Here is a 21,088-nt window from a genome sequence, read left to right as displayed (position 1 = left end):
CATCTATGCTCAAAATGGAAGGGCATTCACATTTATAAAAGAAACATAATTGAAGCTTAAATCACACATTGATTATCATACATTGATAGTTGGCAATTTCAATATCCCACTCTGTCCAAAAGACATGTCATCTAGACAAAAGTTAAGCAGAGAAATACTCAAGCTATTAGACGTTATAAATCAAAAGACCTAACAGATATCTACGGAACATTGCACTCAAACACAAAAAGTATTTCTTCTTTTCAGGACCTCATGGAACTTCCTCCAAAACTGACCACATGATTGGTCAAAAACAAGTCTCAACTGTTGCACGAAAATTGAAATACCCCCCTGCATCTTGTCAGACCATTACAAATTAAACCCAAACATTGACAATAAGAGAAAAAAAACAGAAAGCTTTCAAACTCATGGTAACTGAAGTCTTTCATGAATGACTAAGGGATCCAAGGCACGAACATGGAAATGAATGATTTCTTAGAACCAAATAAATATGAATATAGCATACACCAAAATTTATGGGACAAAGTGTCAGTGTTGATAAAAGAAAAGTTTGTTTATCTAGCTGTTTTACCAAAAAAAAAGAAATTGGAGAGAACAAATACTAGCAATTTACAATTCACTTGAATGCTCTAGAACCAAAAGAAGTAAGCCCCATCCAAGAGGAATAGAACCTATTATAATCAAACTTAGGTGTAAATTCAATAAGATAGAAAAAAAGAGAACAATAAAAAATGATTTGATCTAACAAGAATTGGTTCTTTGAGAAGAGGAACAAATTCTTATCCAACATAATGTAAAGATAGATGGAATATCCAAATAACAAAATCAGAAATTAAAAGAGAGAAATAATAATAGATATCAATGAAATCTGAATAATCATTAGATCACATTTGAAAACTTGTAATTAAAAAATTGGAAAAGCTAAAAGAATTGCATGATTTTCTCTATAGGTACATCTTACCAATTTAAATAAATATCAAACAATTGAAATGCACCTGCAACCCCTAAGCAAATAGAATCAGTCTTTCACAGTTTCCAAAACAAATCAATCCCAGTGCCAGATGGCTTTAGGATAGACCAGATATTCTACCAGATATTACAGTAAGACCTAATATCAGTTTTCTTCAAATTATTCCACAAAATATAAACAGAAGAATGATTGCCTCTTCACTTTATGAAGCCACAGTCATCTGATACACAAACCACAAATAATTCCACAATAAAAGAAAATTACAATTTCCCCTTTGAACATAGATGTAAAATACACAAATAATTGCAAACTGAATCCAAGAACATATCAATAAGATCATCCATCATGACCAAATAGACACTATCCCAGATTTTGAGGGATGGTTCAACATATGAAAATCACTGAGTGTAATCCACTGTATAAACAAATTGAAAGAAAGACACCACATGATAATCTCATTAGATGCTGAAATAACGTTTGACAAAATCCAACAACTTTGATGGTAAAAGTCTTGGGGAAAGAAGGAACACAGCGAACATATCTCAACATAATACAGGCAATGTACAACCATCCTATAACCAAAATCCAAGTCAGCAGAAAGAAACTCAAAGCAACCCCACTAAAAACAGGAAGAAAACAAGGCTGTATGTTCTCTTTATATCTACTCAATATAATATTTGAGATTAAGAGCAGTAACACTGTTGAATTAGATCATGAGGTTACAACTACACATGTACAAACACGCACACACATTGCTACACACACAGAGATACTCACATTCATACAAATATACATACATAATACAGCAACATACTCATTTACACACATTCCCATACATACTAAGACACACAGAGAAACATGCTGTCACATATAGACACAGAGATGTATACACCAAAATAGACACACAAAAAGAGAAACAATCAAAATATACCCAGGCCCACACAAACATACATATTCTCAGAAAAATACACAGAGGGAGAGATACACAGATACAAACAACCAAACTGAGAGACATTGAAAGAGACAAATTCATGGCCACATGCAAAGACATACCAACAGACACACCCATATGCACCAACACAGACATATGGATGTGAAACACTATACAGAAACATGCAAAATACCCCCATAAGCATATGAAGACACATACACTGACAAATACACACAGACAGATACACAAGTAGACACAAACCCACGTATATGTAAAGCAACACAGATATATACACAGACACACAGAAACATACAAACATATCTCCATATACAGTGAGATGCATCCATTCACATACATGAATATTCATGTATGCACCATACTGAATCACAGCACAGTTTCACTCTTAATTACTCCCCAGTGCCTAGAGTGGGGGCAGAATTAGCTAAGGACACTTGTGAAAACCATCTCCTATGGTGATTAACAACATATTTGAGAATTAATAAATAAGGGCTCATCAGAGCCTCATAAGAGAATTAATGACTAAGTGCTGATATGTTTTCAGTATTAGGATGGACTGATGATATTTGGTTGCTTTGTAATATAATCACTGATTTTCATTGATAAATTGTTTCTTCCACTAATTGGCTTTGCCTAGGAGACTAAAACCAACATCTACATGTACTTCCTCAGAAAGAAAATATGTTCAAAAATCTTTCCATTTGGTGATTATTTCTTAATACACTAGATTTGCACATCTGAGAGACTCTTAAGCACTATGACAATGATGACACCAAATATCATCCAATAGAAGAAACACTAACTTCATGAAGCTAATATCAGGTTTTTTCCTATTGTGAATTGGCTGATTATCTTCTTGCTGATGAAGCATCTCATGCAGGGCAAGGAACACAGCATACACAGAATTGTATACATCATAACTTCCATCACTAATGGCCATGCCAATAGTCTGGAACATTGGCCATTCCAATGAGGCATAGGATGAGCAGTTTTTCAGTGTCTTACACTTAGATGCCAACAGTTCACAGTTAAATTTTATTTCCCAGCCTTGCCAGGTATTCATCTGAGTATTTGAGATGGGTCAATGTCCAGATCAAAAAATTAAAACCAGAAATCGAAGGATGATTTTGTGCAAATGCTAGAGTCCCAAGGGATGAGTCAAGTGTGAATCTTCTCTTACTTGTAGTGGCATCCAACTGTGAGGTGGTGACTCATATTCTCTGTATACCTAAGGAGTCTCACATACAAAAGCTCAAAGCTAGAATACTGTTTGTGTCAGCATAAATAATTACTACATTCATGGCTGGTGTCATGATTTGGTATAATACACTTCAGCTTTTGACATGCTGCCAGGGATCATGCTCACAAAGATGAAGCAGAATGTATTTTTTCCATGTCTCTTCTCAAATGTGAAAGAAATTGTATAGCCTGATCATTGTCTAAGATAGACAGCCCAATCCAGTTCCGGTTGAAGTGAAGCATCAAATAGATTATGGCCAGGGGTAGGGATGTGTCTTTGGGGCCATCGGATACAGATGTGGAAATTGATCATGATCACACAGGATATGATGGAAGGGTCCATAAGTAAGCTAAAGGAACTAGGACACAGGGAGTATCATGGTGAATCATGCATTCCTAAAAATTTATAAGCACCAGTAAACAATGTTCTGCTAAATATTCTAGAAAATCTCCTTCCTTGGTACTTCTTCCCTCATCTTGGTTCACACAAGGAAATGTGGAAGTCCCATCAAGTCTCTGAATTGTACCCTTGCACTACAGAGTTTTACATAAGTGTGAGGCCAGTATCCTCCTCACACACTTCTTAGATTCTGGGAATGGTAACAGTGGAGACAGAATTTCCTGAAAAATCACCCTCAAAAAAATCATCTGCTGGGATTTGTAGAAGTCTAGGAATATCCCAATGATGACAGATGCTGCCCAATAACTTCATAAAGTTCATGAGAGTTCATCTCCCATACAAAAGATGAGACATTGCATTTTCCACAGAGAGGGCTCTCCACTCTATAATTGTTAGCTTGCTCAGAAGGTAAATTCAAGGGCACAGTCCTTGACCAAACAATAAACTTGATCTTGAATTCCTTTTGAAATTATAGCATATGACATGTGATGCATGAGCCAAGTTTCTGGTAATTTTGGGAAGAATAATAACTCCCATATCTTCTTACTTGTTTCATATCATCTGAACAATAAACAACAAACTCAAACATATCCTTTCATTCTGAACAATTCATGCACAGTTAAATACAATCTATTTTCCACTTAGAAATTGAATCACTGTGGTATCTTTATGAATAAATACAAATGTTTATCTATACATTTTTAAAATAAAAAAATATCTTAGAATATACTTTATTACCACATGGAAAAATGTCATTCAAATTTTCAGTACCAGTCAACCCAGAATTGGAGAGTATAACTTATGAATCTCAAACACCAACTCCTGCACACTAAACAATATGAAACATTAATGACTGGAGCTGTTACTGTTGCCTACTGGACTAAAGTGCTATGTTTGAAAACAACTATCAGTAATATACAAAATCAAAATGTATATTATGCGCAAATTGGTAAAAATATAAAGCTATAACTAGTAAAATTACAGAAAGAGAAACATAAGAGGTAAATATAAGGGTCAGAGAATAAACACCTTAGACACAAAAAGAAGGGATGCATGCTTCTTAAATAATGTTAGAGATGTGCTTGTATGTAACTATTTTCAAGTGTAGCCAAGTATCACATGCCACAGCTGTCACTCAGGCAAGTGACAATGAAAGTAAGAAGTCATATGAGGGAAAGGGGGTCTCTGTGATTGGTTAGTAAGGTGAATAAAAAATTTCTTAATTAAAAAAAAAGAAAGTAAGAAGTCACCACTCTTAGTTACAGCCACACTTTTAAAGAATGCAAGCATATCATTTAAATGTCCATGTGTCTTTGGTGGTATTTTCTCTTCTCTTCTCTTGCCCACATCTACCGCTCAACTTACTACTCATTTCATTCCTCTGTCTAAGCAGTTTCCTTCTAACTTTCATATGTTTGGATGTGTGTATATAAGATTAATGAGACAGTGTGTTATTTTCTTTATATTTGTTTCACATGGGAACCCATCCTTAGATCCATAGGCCGTAAATTGTCAAATAATACATGTGGTGATATTTTATTTATTCTTAAATGTGATTTTATTTATATGTTAATAAATAAAGTTGTCTGGGAGTCAGAGCTAATAGCAAACCATTTAGCAGAAGTCTGGCAGTGGTAGGACAAGCCCTTAATCCAATCACATGGCAGGCAAAATCTCTGTGTGTTCAAGGACACAGCCAGCATAGTGATACACACCTTTAATGCCAGTACCAACCACAGAAAAATGGAGGTTTGTATAGACAGGCAGTAATGAGGAAGTCATGTGATTGAGTTAAAACCAATGAGAAGGTGGAACAGAAAGGCAATAAAAAGACAGGTCACACAGGAGATATCTTCATTATGTGTAAATAAACCTGGTGAGGATTTCCTCTGAATTATAATAGGTCTAAGAGAAGTCAGGACTCAGTATACTTTTTAGTTTAACATCATCTTTGGTTTCAATCATTTATGAATTACATAGAATCAATTTGTCTAAATTTCTCTAAAATCCATGTATATGGTTTAGTGAAAAATCACTGTGTATATATTTAAGTGTGGTAATTCATGATACAAAACTTTCAAAATTCTAATAATGCATGGCAAATAACAATAGTGAATCTTTGTACACATGAAAATAAAATCACAAAATTTAGCTGAAGTCTTTTCTTTACTTCCTCTTTTTTTTAGAATCATTGTGACAGATTCCATATCTAGAATATTCTGAATAACAGTGAAATAAACCTGGGCAGACAAATATATATGTGCTATGGTGACTCCCTTGCTTTCAGAAAGTTTCATGAAAGGTGTGGATGGACCATAAGATATTCCTACATTTACTGACTGAAGTAGCTATATGTGCTTACCACAATGGAGCCCTAGGCTTCAACTCACCCTAGAAACATTCACTGTTATTCCCACAACTCCTACATACTCATTCATTTATTGTAGGTCAGATTTTAGTTCGACATTTATCAAAATGATAGGGAAATCCCATCTTTACTATGGTTTTCCCTTTATATAGCTAAAACAATTGAGTGTATTTTTATACTCATGTTGTCTTTCACAATTTGAAAAAATTAAAGTTAAAATCTAACACTGGTTATGAAGAAGTCAGCATTTCTAATATTTTAGTGTTGGCCATGGACGTTCTTTAAATTGCATTAACCACATAGAAGTATGTCCCATTTATCCCTAATTGTCTCCATGACTTTTTCAACTAAGTGGTGTTATATTCTTTCAAAGGCTTTTCTTCATCTCATGGGATGATCATATGTTATTTCCTTTTTTCAGTTTGTTTATGAGATAGATTATGTTAGTTGATTTCTTGTATGGAACCATCCCTCCATCTCTAGGAAGAGGCTTACTTGTTCATGTTGGATGATATTTTTGATGCATTATTGGATTTGGTTTGCTTGAATTTTATTGAGTATTTTTGCATCTCCTTTTTAAGACAAATTGGACTATAATTCTCCTTTTTTGTTCTATATTTAGGAGATCTGCATATCAAGGTAACTTGACTTGTAAATGAATCTAGCATGTTTCTTCTATCTTTGCTTTGTGGAGTAAATGTTTGAGTATTGGTGATAGCTCTTCTTTGAAAGGCTGCAATAATATTTTATGACCCTGGCTTTTTTTTTGGTTGGGAAACATTTAATGACAGCTTCTATTTTACTAGGGATTATAGGTCTATTTAAACTGTGTATATGATCTTGAGTAGACTTTTGTAGGAGATACATATTGAGAAAAATGCCTGTTTAGATTTTCAATTTGGTAGAACATAGTTTTTTAAAAGTATTTACTTATGGTTCTCTGGATTTCCTCAGTGTCTGTTCTCTTCCCCTTTTAGTTTCTGAATTTATTTAATCTCTATTTTATTTCTGTGACTTTTACTTAGTGTGGATAGTGATATGATAATCTTGTTGATTTTCACCAAGAACCAACTCTTTGATTCCTCTTTTCTTCTATGTATAGAGCACTTTGTTTCTATTTTGTTGACTTCATCCCTGGGATTGTTAAATTTTTGTATCTACTCCTCTTGGGTTACATTGTTTCATTTTGTTATTGTTCTAGTTTTCAGGTATGCTGTATTGTTCTTAGTGAGAGATCTCTCCAACATTTTTATGTAGGCACTTAGTGATATGAACTTGCCTCTTGGAGCCACTTTTCTTCATGTCCCACAAGAAAGAAGATGAGGAAGTCAGATGGGGAAGAACTAGATGGATAAGAACGAGATGAGTGAGAAAGACCAAGATGGGGCAGAACTAATAGTCTTAGAGGGAACAGTAGAACGAAGTAGAGTATTGGGCAAGAAAGGAGCTAAGTAAGAGAGCAAATGGAAGGCATGTAGACAGAGAGCTGACTCAGAAGAATAAAGTGTAGAGACTAAAGAGCTCTGTGTACATTGATTTATCAGAGAATCTCTCAGATTAATCCACCACCAATAGCATGTCTTCTGAAATTCTGGATAAATGCAATTCAGGGGCTGGATCCCAATAGCATTCATTACCTGGTGCTTGTCATGATAACCATACTAATCAGAAGAGTAATTACCCAAGTACATCCAGAAAGAGAGGAGTCACTTAGAGGAGGCTGTTCAGAGTAGAGTCAGTTTCCCTGAGGATCATAAAGATGACCTCCGAAGTCTTCAGCTACCAAGTGGACCTAATCAAAGGGTGCTGCAGACCCCACGGACATGGTACCTCTTGGAGTGTTGAGTAGTTTGAATAATACCTTACCCCAGTCCCCTAAGAATATTTTTCAACCCATCGATCAGAACAAGTCTAAAGAGAAGGAGCTTCTGATAGAACTTACAGGACATAGCCTTGAGATAAGAGGCATTTCAGCCAGCTCCAGTCAGTTTACAAGCTTAGATAAAGAAGCAACAGACTATTTTTCAGGCTCCCAGAAAAATGTAAAGAAAGATTTAAAGGTCTCCTAAGGGCCTCAGACCTGGTGGGATGGTTTCCTTGGGAGACTATGATAAGTGGCAAAGATTCTAACTTTTCCATTCTAGGGAGAAACATGCTGTTATTTCATTCAGTGCCTTACAAAGAAATAACACACTATTATCACACTACTTGACCTCCTGAGAGTGTAAACTACAGCTAATGAAGTCTACTAAGTCCTCTGAAGTGGCAGCCTCCTGCTACAAACAGCCTTTTTTTTTTACTATGACTCACTGGAATCTAAAAGGATAACTTGAGCCATAAAATTTCTAACCTGCTCTGGAGATAGCCCTGGAGCTCCATCCAGCAGCCTTCATTTAATAACAATACAAGCCTCAAAGCACTGCTTGAGACAGTTTTAAAAATATGGCATTCCTAAACTAATTCTTTTGCTCTCCTATCACTGTTTTACAAAAGTGTCTGTTTTCTTTTTCTTTTTCTGGGTTGCCTGTACCTATGAGGTTCTGGGTTATTTACTAAAATCTTAGCCAAATCTAAGAACATCCAGTTAAATCATTCAAACCAGACTTGGAGAAAAGAGACACTCTTCCAGGATCTGGAAATCCTATGGGTTTTCTGGACCCCAGAGACTTCTGGAGACTGAGAAATCCTACCTAAATAAATGCTTCCTGAACATCTGCCTTCTTTTGTCTCTGAGCCTAACTGCCTGCCTGTAATTAATCTCCTTGCATTTCTGCTGTGTCTCAGGTCACTTCAGCCTGCATCTCAAGTCCTTCTCTCACCTTGCCCTGCCCAGCAGTTACCTGACTTGATTACAAACTGGAGAAATTGGCTGCTACAGATAAAAAGACAAAAACAAAAAACAAAACTTCTCCCTTTTAATTTTTTTTACTGTGCTTATCTTATTTTATGATACACCATAAAGGATTTATCCAATTGTCACTCTCCTTACATACAATAATTCTGAATAAGAGCTCTTGTCCCTATATTAAAATAACTTCAGTACAGGCTTATTGTTTTCAAGCTTAAACCTAACATGGATAAAACTTAAAGTTCTAAGTTTATAGGACAACTAATATATAAACTATTAAGAATAAGTTTACTTAAATTATAATCTATGAAAGATAATTAAGATATACAATGTCTATATGTCTGTCTATATGTCATCTCCTCCATACCTAACACTCTATGGGAAAGAGATGTGCTACAACTAATGGGTGTGTTATTAATCTCTGTTAATGAACTAGTTTCAACTCAAATGCTTCAGATGGTTTTGTAACCCTGAAAGGGACTTGGATAAACAAGCCCAAGGCAAAATTGAGCCCATTATTCCAGAAATTAAAAAATGATAGCATGGCCTAGGGTATCAAAATATATCCTAGGGACCATTGATCTCACTGTTGACCTCCATTACATGGAAGTCTGATGCTCCTATAAGGGTTAAACAATGTCCTAAAATGCTGAGAAATATGAAGCTGCTACCTGTCTGGTGGAAGATAGAGCCTCCCCACCAGCTCTTGGAACACATCAATATTTGTTATTATGAAAAAAAATCAGGCTATTGAAGGATGATACGAGATCATAGAAAATTAAACGGAATTCATTGGAGCCTATGGACACTTTACAGCCTGGTTTGCCATCTCCTATGGTCATCCCGAGAAACAAAACATAATTTTCAAAGATTTGCAAGATTGCTACTTTACTATACCTCTACATCCTAAAGACTGTCAATGTTTCACCTTTTAGCTTACCTTTTCCAAATTTTCATAGACTCTATCAGAGGTATGTGGGAAATACTTTACCTCAAGGAGGCAAAACTAGCCTGAACTTATGTCAAAAACATGTTTTTGCAAGTTTGTAAAATATATTCTGAGGTTTATCTTGTTCATTATATGAATGATATATTGATTTCACATGCTGACAGAGCCTATTTACAAGAAGCATTACATTTTCTGGTCCAACAATTGACTTTATATTAGGGCTCAAATGGCACCAGAAAAATCCAAATTCAACCTCCTTTCTCATATTTGGGACATGTTATTCACACAGATATTGTCTCTCCTCAACCATTTCATTTGAGAATGCACTGTTCAAAAACTTTACATGATTTTCAAAAACTGTGTGATGATCTCTCCCGAGTACATACTTATTTAGATATACCCATGGTTGTACTCAAACCTTTATTTGACATTCCTCTTTGGTGACCCTAATCTAAGTTCATCATGAAAATTATACAAGGAGGCTAGAGCTACTTAGCTCTGTTTGTGGGAGGGACTTAATTCAAAAAGACTGGGACTAGAAAGGAAATTAAACCAAAAAAGATAAGAATTATTTGGGCAATAAGCCGGGCGGTTGTGGCGCACGCCTTTAATCCCAGCACTCGGGAGGCAGAGCCAGGCGGATCTCTGTGAGTTCAAGGCCAGCCTGGGCTACCAAGTGAGTTCCAGGAAAGGCCAAAGCTACACAGAGAAACCCTGTCTCGAAAAACCAAAAAAAAAAAAGAATTATTTGGGCAAGATATTCATGTGATAATCCTCCCTTATTGGCCTAACAGCCTAACATTTTGTATCATGAGCCTGAAGATTGGCAAGTAACTCAGAAAGGATAAATTGGCATCTTTTCATATGACCTACATGACCATTATTTTTTCATTATTGATGATTTGTAGGAATACTAAACATGATTTTATAATTTCAGGTGTTAATTCAATCTACAGCATTTGGGTCACTGATTTTCAATATCAGGAATGCCTAGAGCTCAGAAAAAGGGCAATGGCAGGCATTCTTACACTTCAAGAACTTTTAAGAACTGGTGCTCACCTTTCCTATCACCCACTAAGGCATTCCTTATAACTCCCAAGGTCAAGCTATGGTAGAAAGATCTCATCATACTTTAAACACCCAAGTATCCAAATTGCAAAGTGAAGATTTTAATATTCATCTGCCCATCTTAACTTAAATCATGTTCCATTTTAATCATATGAATATATATCTGAGGACAATACAAGTTCTTTCCTCAGACACTTTTCCACAAAATTACACTTGAGCCTCTTGGACCTCCTCACTGGTAATTTGAAGTTCCTGGTGTTTTAGTAATGACAGGAAGAGAATATGCTTGCATGTTTTAACAGGACACTGACTCCCCTTTACGGATCCTGATCACTTGATCACAATACATAACCAGGCCACTGCAGGACAAAGGCACCCCTAGCTGCCAGTCTGGTTACAAGCTACAATTTACCTATAGATTCTTAATATTTAGACCTTGGCTTTAGTAATAAATTGATCAGAAAAAAAGATTCCTCCTTAAAAACTCCTTAATTGTATGTTGTACCACTGATATATATTTGTTTCCAGCAGGAATTCTAATCACTTAAAGAGTTAAAGGTTGTCAACTTCTTGCCAACTGGTGTGCTGTCTAGCTGCAGCCCTGCACCCACACTCCAGCCCACATACCAAGGAGTCCTTCTGCACTCCTGTTTGTCTCTCAGCACAGACTGATTCAAATTGCTGTCTGCATGGACAACACATGAAAAAGCCAACTCTTCCCTGAGCTTCCACTGTGTTCCAGCCTTCTGAATCCTAACTTTGCCCTATTTCAGCATCAAGCAACTATAAGCAAATTCCATGCCCCCAAATGTCACTCCCCTTCATTTCATTTTGCTTAAATAACCTTCCTACACAGAGACTAGATTACCTTTTTTTTTTTTTTTTTTTTTTTTTGGTTTTCGAGACAGGGTTTCTCTGTGTAGCTTTGTGCCTTTGCTGGAACTCACTTGGTAGGCCAGGCTGGCCCAAACTCACAGAGATCTGCCTGCCTCTGCCTCCCGAGTGCTGGGATTAAAGGCATGTGCCACCACCGCCCTGCCAAGATTACCTTTTTTAAAGGTTTTATTATTAATTGTTTGAAATCTATCCATTATCCCGAATTGGATGTCCTATCAGACACACTCTTTAGTGTCTTGTGTGCTTGTGACAATTGTTCTGTATGTCTTTCTGTGTATACCCTGACACAGGTTATTACTGCCTTCTCAAAGTTAAATGGGTTACCATTGCCTTGATTATAAATTTGAACTATTAGGTCAGCTTCAACTGAAACCTTGGTCCCACAGATGCTCATGACTAGCTCAGGTTACTCTTTATCTAACAATACTTCATTAAAATACAGATTAACCAAATTAATATCACTAATCAGAAACTAACAAATATACTTAATATTCCAAATTAACCATTTTTTGATAACTCAGAATCATATTATTTAGACACACTGTACCATGTTATGTCACACTGACTAATGATAGATTTTTATGCTACTTCTCTGCTCCCTCCTTGGGAAAGGGATATTCTAATTATATACGACTACACCTATTTGCTGTGGAATGTAATTCTGCATGATGTGGATGTGTGCTGCTCTGATTGGTTGATAAATAAAATGCTGATTTCCCAGTAGCCAGGCAAGAAATATAGGTGGAATGAGCAAACAAGGAGAATTCAGGGAAAAGGAAGGCTGAGTGAGGAGTCACCAGTCAGACACAGGGAAAGCAAGATGACAAGGAGAACTGAGAAAAGGTACCAAGTCATATGGCTAAACATAGATAAGAATTATGGTTTAAATTAACTGTAAAAGCTAAGTCAGTAATAAGCCTGAGCTAATGGCCAAACAGTTATAATTAATATAAGCTTCTTTGTGCTTACTTGGGGAATGATAGTGGAAGAGACTTGTCCCAACCACTGGCCAGCTGGGACACAGTAAAACTTCTGACTACACCTATTATATGGTTAAACTAATCCTCAGGTTTTCATCTATATAGATTATTTATTATGAATATATTTAATTAAATATAATTATATATTATTGATAAAAATAATGATTAAATATCAATATTAACTAACCATTACCATTTATCCAGTCATCTCCAAATTTAAATTTATCCCCATTTTTTGCTTTCCCAGAGAGAATTAAACATTCTCCTTTTCGAGGTGGGAATGGGGGGTGGGGTTGGGGGAGGGGGAGGGGGCGAGAGTGGGAGAACAGGGGAATCTGTGGCTATTATGTTGAACTAAATGATGTTGTAAAATAAATTTACTAAAAAAAAAAAACAAAAAACTGACATTTATCTTTCATCTAACTAGAGTTAAATGATTGTACGCCTCTGGAATATTGAATAACACATTTAAAGATTCCATGTGTCTCCCCTCCCACTTCCCATTTCAGACACCACAGAGTGACATCTAGGTGAAAGAGATGCTAAAAAAAAAATTCTCCTTTTCTTTGCTAAATGAAAACACCAGAACTATTGCAAGCAACAATAATAAGTAGCATTTCAGCTGATTATGAATAGCTGCTACCTGGAAGAAGCCAACGTCAAGCCGAGGATCAAGGAGCCTTGGTGATATTGCCCATTGATTATTAGCCATTTCCTGCTATGAATTTCACATGTGTTGTTGTAGCATTTCCATCATTTATTAGATACAATTTCCCCTCTACTAATGGACTATTTAGATAAGCTACTGTGCAGTAACACAGCCGGGATTCCTAATTTCAGACTTTTCTGTAATTATCATCATTAGCAGCATCCATCCAGGACTATCTCTGAATGGAGAAAGTATCTTAGCTGAGATACTTCACAGATTCTCTAAGAACAGACTTAAGCATCCAGATTACCTGTTTGAGAAGGCCCGGTGGATGTGTTAATTAAGCTTAACTTTCTCCTTTCTGGGTTTAGATCAATCCTTACCTACAGTAAAACCAAATGATAGTGTTCTAAAAAAGGTCATAATAAATCTTGTAATTGTGTTGCTATATTCAGGGATCAACATCTTGCTCAGTTATTTTCAGAGAATCTTCATTCTATAGCAAACAGGAACAAATAGCAAACAGAAATCAACAGCCAGACATTATGGTTAGAGGAAGAAAACTAAGTTTATAAGGGTTGCCTTCTTCATGTATCTCCCTCAAGCCACAGAAAATAGCACAGACCCATATGTAGAAAGAGATTCAGAGGCAGACAGAATGGAGGACTATTAAGGTCAAAGCATGTGAGTCTATTTAATGGACAATATGGACTCATTAAGATTTATATTTAGAAATACACTCCCTAATTCAGACACAAGTAAACTTCTGAAGTCATCTTCTATTCTGTAAGTGAGCAAATGGACCTGGCCAACAGATCAAGCCAGTAAGAAGAAGAATGTGACCTCTCTCCCTTTCCTTTATGAGGTCACATATGATGGCAAGAAGCACAGCCTCTTTTGGTCCATATAGCCCATGTTCATGGGTGGAGCAGATACCACGACATAGGACACGAAAGAAAAAAATGTCTTATAAATGAACAGGATTGATAAATAAAAGAAATCATAGAACCTAGGAAACAGGAAAAGTACAAACATCTTTTTTTCCCAGTTGGGTCCCATACCTGAGAGTAGAAGTGATCAAAAGCCTCATCCCTAAACCAGAAGCAATCTCCAAATGATCACCACCAGCTAATGAGAATTTACTTTCCGTCAAAGGAGTCTTAATAGGGAATTGAACTACATTTAAGTGTAGACTGCATGCCCAGAAATAGATGGGAACAAAAAATTGAGTCAACTTCATTTTTGGAAGCCTTTGTCTCATAGCATTGTGTTAGAATTTCCACTTTGTCCCACTTTTGTAGATTTTTCATGCTGTGTGTGTCTGTGATTATACATATATATATATACATATATATATGTATATATATGTATATATAATGTACACACCTTTTTATATATAATATATATTTAACTTTAAACTACAAATTGTTTGCATATATGTTATGGTTCAACGAAAGATTTTGGGGGGATTTCTGAATGTACAAACACATGTGTTTAATTCTCATGCATTCTCTTGGGCTCTTTTCCTTATATTTTAACTTTGACCAAATCCAATGGGTTAGATTTTCTCTATCATAGTATGTTTTTTTATTATTATCTCCTAGAAACCTTGCTTTTTTCCAATGAGAGATAGAAATGGGGTTAATTCACATAGGAAGTGATGTGGGGAGGATCTTGTAGGAGCTTTAAGGAGCTGGGAGGCGAAACCATAATCAGGATATTATGTGAAAGAAACACTATTTTCAATGAATGGGAAAGAAAGAAAACATGTGTTCATTGTAGTACTATGTAAACTTCAATTTAAAATTTTCATTTAATTTCCCTTATGTGTATGTGTACTTTTTGAGTGTGCTCTTATGTGCACACCTGTGTGTAGGTGTTCTTGAGAGACAGAAAAGATATCTGATTCATTGGTACTATTGTTACAGTTGCCTATGAATTGTAAGATGTGAGGATTTGATAGTGAACTCATCTTCTTTGAAAAAGCCGAACATGATGTTAAATGCTGATACATGTCCCCATCTTTCACAATATTATTTCTATCTATTTAACAAAACATCTTTCTTTATCCTAAGTTTTATTCCTCTAACTCCTAGTATGCAACAGCAGTCTCTTGTCACCTCCAGAATGGGTAATTAGTCTGCAAATATTCATTCCCTCTACTACAAACTTTCTCAGTTTTTCTCTTACATTAAAAGTCACACATTAATTCAGATATCAAAAGAATTACTCTGAGTTTATTTCAAATATTACTTTGTATTAGAGAAATAAAAGAACACATCCCTTATGCACTAATCTCCAGGAAGCAGGTCTTGTAAAATAAGTGTTGGAGTGGAACATTATAGGATACAATGTACAGAAAAGTAGTACACCTGACATTTCTGGGCATTATCATAGAAGAAACAAAGAGAATAGATAGCTAATACATACATCATGCATTGTATCACAACTGGTGTCTCTGTACCATCACTATACTTGTCAGTAACATTTTATGAAATGAGTGTTCAGGAAGATGTTTTCTCCCTTAACTTTTGAAGAGAATTTCTCTCAGGTCGGAACAAAATTATGTAGCACTTGGGGATAAAGATGCATCCCAGCAGACCTGCACTTGAGGACAAAATGGAGAAGACCTCCACCACCACCATGACCTTGCCCTTGGTGCTGTGGTAGACAGGGAGAAAGGTGATCCACACACTGCAGAACAACAGCATGCTGAAGGTCAGCAATTTGGCTTCATTAAATTTGTCAGGGAGATTCCTGGCCAAGAAAGCCACAATAAAGCTTGTAAAGGCAAGAAAGCCATGGTATCCCAAGACACAGTAGAATGCAGTAACTGAGCCCTTGTTGCACACAATGATGATTTGGCCATACTCAGAGTGTGCATCAATGTCAATAGAGGGAGGAGAGACTAGCAGCCATATAGCACAGACAATAATTTGGATAAGGGTACATATGGCAATGATGTAGTTGGGTGCCCTTGAAATCATGAAGAACCTCATCCTTCTTCCAGGGGCTATGACTATGAAAGCCAAAAGCACAGTCACTGTTTTGGCCAGCACAGTGGAAATAGCCACAGTGAATACAACTCCAAATGTGATTTGCTGTAGAATACAGGTAGCTGAGCTGGGATGGCCAATAAAGAGCAAGGGGCACAAGAAACAAAACATGAGTGAGATGAGCAAGATGTAACTAAGATTCTGGTTGTTTGCCTTCACAAGGGGAGTGTCATGGTGCTTGACAAAGACCACAAGAACAAGCACTGTGAATGCAGAGAAGCACAAGGCTATTGAGGCAAGAGTCTTTCCCAAGTGGTCTTCATAGCTCAGAAAGACCACAGATTTGGGAATGCACTGGTTCTGCTCTCTGTTGCCATACTGGTCCTCTGGACACCTCACACATTTTTCCACATCTGATGGAGAAAGGAAAGTATGATTAATGCAGCTTTAGCCATTTATTGACTGGATATTTCAATTTAATATGCTGAAGTAGCATTGCACTATCTGCAATTGTTTCTGAGAATGGAGTGGAAGGACATTGCTGAATAACAATGCTTCCACTTCATACGACTCATTCATTATCTTTATGAGGAAAGAAACCAAACACACCGTGTATTGTCTAATTTATGATGTGTGGGTGATGTCATTTGTTATGTTATCAGAAAGCACAGATATTTTCAGTACATGACTTAAACTGGTGAATTGACAGAGGGTAAAATCATTAAGTATTATTTTGCACAGAGTGTATTTTAAAGTCTCAGATCCCATGGTTGTAGTGCCTCCTGATGTCTTTCTGTCTGTGTTATATATTTTCTTCCAATAAAGATGGGGACTTTGTCTTCTATTGGGATACTTCCTGTGATATGTTTTCTAGTTTGAATTTACTAGCCCAAATCCATTGACATAGAAGAAATAATAAACAAAATCTGTAGGGACATTTAGAATTCACACATGGCATGCCAACACAAAGTAGATTTATTTGACCCAAAGAAAAATGAGCAAGGAATAGGAGACAGAACCAAGAGATAGAGAATGAAGGAGAAGAGGAAAACAATAAGAAAGAGCGGGAAGAGGTTTTTGGCAATGGAGGACAAAGAACTGCTCTTGATAGAGAAGACATAGACATGGCCTCTTTGAAATTGGCAGTTTATAAAGATGAAAGTGAAGCCCCTGATTAGGTTGAAGTGTTTAATTTTGATTGGACAGTTTAATTGGGACAGACACAACAGAGTTTTTGGAAGCTGGACTTCAATACTTTGAATGCTGGACCTTGATAGTCAGCCTCAGGAGGAGGAAGTGCCCAAATAAGGGAATAGACATTGGTGACTAGCATTAGGAATATAATAGTTTTAGTTAGCATTTCTATTGCTGTGAAGAGAACCATGACCCCAGTAGCTCTTACAAAGGAAAACATTTGATTGAGTGGCTTATAGTACAAAGGCTCAGCCCATTATCTTCATGGGGAGACATGGTGCTATGCATGCAGACATAGTTCTGGAGAAGAAGTTGAACATTTTACATCTTTGATCCATAGGCAACAGGAAGAAAAGTGTCTCACTTGGTATGGCTTAAGCATATAAGAGGCCTCAAAGTCTTCATCCACAGTGGCACAAATCCTCCAATTAAGCCCACACCTTCTCCAACAAGACAACACCCTCTAATAGGGCCAATTTCATTCAAACTATCACTGAAATCTCATGATTTTTAACAAGGTAAACAGATTGGTGAAGAAAGGCAGGGCTTGCTAGAGCCATATTTCCATGCTTATTGTAACTAAATTTCCCTCATAATTAGTAAGTTGTGTGTGTGTATATGTGTATGTATGTACATGCAAAAGTAACAACAGAGCTCTAATATGAGAGTGATTGGTTTCATATGGGGGAAGCAGGAGGGTTGGAGTGAAAGAAGAATGTCACATATATATAATTTTGATGTTTATAAATGCAAAAATAATTAATCAAAAAAATCTGTCCCCAGTTGTGTCCTTATCTGGAAGTAGGGATAGTTTGTCCATGATTCTTGTTCATAAGAAGCAGTAACCCCCTCCTGAAGGCAGAAACCTCTGTATATACTTATCATTAAAAAGCCTTTCTTCCTGATTCTATCACCTTTGGGAACAGACCACCACCTTTCTTCCTCTTTCACTAATTTCCATCTATGAGAGTCTCAGATTTTGTGAGTGTACTAAAGTGCTAAGTAGATATTGATAAAATACCATGATCACAATAAAAGAAGAACACTCAAGCAAGAGTGATAGGATAGAGGTTTGTTTGGAGGAATCATATCCTGTCCATAAGTTGCAGTCTCCACCATGGAAAGTTTAGGAAACTTGAGTACAATTACTCTGAATCATTGGACAATTGCATAGAGTCATGATGTGCTTCTAGGTTTCAAGTGTTTCTATCTAGAACAATGCATTTATAGACACATGTAAATAGTTATTTTTTTAAGGCATAGAAATTTTTCTCAGTAGTGAAGAGATTATACTGCTCTTACAGAAGAACTGAATTCAGTTCTAAAGACCCGTGTCAGGTGTCTCACATCTGACTGTACTCTAACTGCAAGTGCCTTGGATGCCTCTCACATGCACATGCAATTGTGTACACAAAAACACCCATTTCACACACACACAGACACACACACACACACAGACACACACACACACACACACACACATGCACACGCACACACATACACACATATATATATAATTAAATAATTAAATATTTTCTGTAATTTTTGATGTATTTATTGTTGTAAATACCCTTTATTCTTATATGTTTCATTTATAAAACAATTTCCTTAGAGTTTATTTAAGTAAATTGCAGTAAGTTGTATGCGCAAGTACACAACCTCTAAGACTTGGCAACATCTTTCTATTACATGGGCCCAAGGAATGAACTCATCATCAGCTTTAGTAGAAAGGGATTTAACTTCTGATCTGTTTTACTGGCCATAAATGTTCTTTAATAACTTTCATTATATATGATGATACGCAACAGGATAGAAAACTTAAGTATCTGCCATTGTTATATAAACAACTCTAAATAATCATTTGACTAACATGGGATGTGTAGGTGGCAACACCATTTGGATAACTGTAGCTAGTTGCTATCATTCAAATTGTGTCTTCTACTTTTTACTTTATTAACTTTGCTGTATATAAAAATACTGATTATAGTACTCCATATTTTCTACTTTATGTGGGAACATTTCTCCACACTCCTCTAGATTTCAAATCACAATGATACTTTGAAAGGGGGATCTCTGGATATAGCTTGAAATCCTTTGTATCATACTGATCAGTTTCTTATTATTTCCCAAGAATTTGTTTCTACTCTTCATTAATCTTACAGAGATAGAGGGCTTATATTTGGTTTCTAAAACCCACATTGCAGAGTTCAAGGGATCAGAAGCCCTAGTCGCTTTTCCATTGATTCCCTGCATATACATGGTGCCTACCTACTTATAAACTTATGTAGTTTATAAGTAGACACAACCAAAGATGTAAATATAAAATTTAAATATTAATAAAATTTCGGGATTAGAATCTAATCTACTTGTAGTTTCAAAGGAGATTAGTCACTAGTAAAGACCTTCTATGGAATTCCCTCACATTGTGGTTTGATTATCAAAATTTCTATGAGAAAAGGCCACCTAACATGGATTTTCAAGGAGTCAAAGATGTATGTCATGGCATAACATGTTGCTTAAAGTGACATTGTTAATGATCATAGTATTATCAAAACTAACTTGGGAAAGTGATATGGTTTATCTTTACACACATCTTTTAGAACCTTTGATCATCCCAGTGTGTTTGGGGGAGGATGATCTATGTGAAGGATTTATCTAACAGCAAGCACTCACTTGTCTCATTAGAAACTTCATTTTCTGGGCAGGGGATGCAATCAAAACAGCAGGCAGAAATTCCCTTCTGCAAAAATTTTCTGAATCCAGGACCACAATCAGCACTGCACACAGAGGGTGGCATCTGAGGAAAATTACACATATGCTGATATCAGGAGTTTTACTTACTTCTTCCATAACAAAATTATATTAGTATGAAGAAATATCAATGGGCTTATTTTATGTATAACAAATGAGTGACCACATTAAACTTAGTATATTTTATAATGCCAAAAAAGCAAATGTGGTGGTATCGTGTTCCCCAAAATATTGTGCACCCTTATAAACTTATCTGGGGTCAGAGACAGAACATCCACAATATTAAACATAGAGGATAGGCAGTGGTAGCACACATCTTTAATCCCAGCACATGGGAGGCAGAGCTAGGCAGAAATCCATGTCTTCAAGGATACAGCCAAGAATGTTGACTGAAGCCTTTAATCCCAGAAAGTGAGCCTTTCATCTCAGGGCATGGTGGTAGAAAGCAGATAGATATATAAGGCATGAGGATCAGGAACAAGAAGCATTTGGCTGGTTAAGCATTTGGCTGGTTAGCTTTTAGGTATTGAGCAGAACAGTTCAGGTGAGAGCTATTCGGATATAAGGACACAGAGGCTTCCAGTCTGAGGAAACAAGATCAGCTGAGAAGTTGGCCAGGTGAGGTTATCTGTGTCTTGTTCTGTCTCTCTGATCTTCTAGTGTTCACCCCAATAACTGGCCTTAAGTTTGGTTTTATTAATAAAAACTTTTAAGATTCATGCAATAAGCAAAGGTATGGAAACAATCTGATGTAAGTTGAGTAGCTTCCCAATCTTAGAAATTTAGGAATAAATATGGGTTCTTTGCTGTGGGCAAACACCATAGAGCTT

The 21,088-nt window shown here is 36.3% G+C and overlaps 1 protein-coding gene across 5 annotated transcripts in view; it reads right to left on the bottom strand.

Moving 5' to 3' along the window:
• Positions 1–15,821: 15,821 nt before the first annotated feature.
• The window catches only part of LOC114688835 (vomeronasal type-2 receptor 116-like), a 45,073-nt gene continuing 39,806 nt past the window's right edge, over positions 15,822–21,088 (bottom strand). For 3 of the 5 annotated variants that reach the window (XM_028863338.1, XM_037202532.1, XM_037202543.1), the window contains 2 exons: positions 20,181–20,304; positions 15,822–16,726 (listed from right to left, as the gene is read on the bottom strand). In XM_028863338.1, coding sequence (XP_028719171.1) covers positions 15,822–16,726; positions 20,181–20,304 — 1,029 coding nt within the window. Of the gene's footprint in view, positions 16,727–18,438; positions 18,442–20,180; positions 20,305–21,088 lie in introns of all 5 variants that reach the window. The other 2 variants (XM_037202548.1, XM_037202540.1) reach the window with 2 other exon arrangements.

Source organism: Peromyscus leucopus, chromosome 1 (assembly GCF_004664715.2).
Source record: "Peromyscus leucopus breed LL Stock chromosome 1, UCI_PerLeu_2.1, whole genome shotgun sequence".
Taxonomy (NCBI): Eukaryota; Metazoa; Chordata; class Mammalia; order Rodentia; family Cricetidae; genus Peromyscus; species Peromyscus leucopus.
This window is presented reverse-complemented; position numbering and strand designations above follow the sequence as displayed.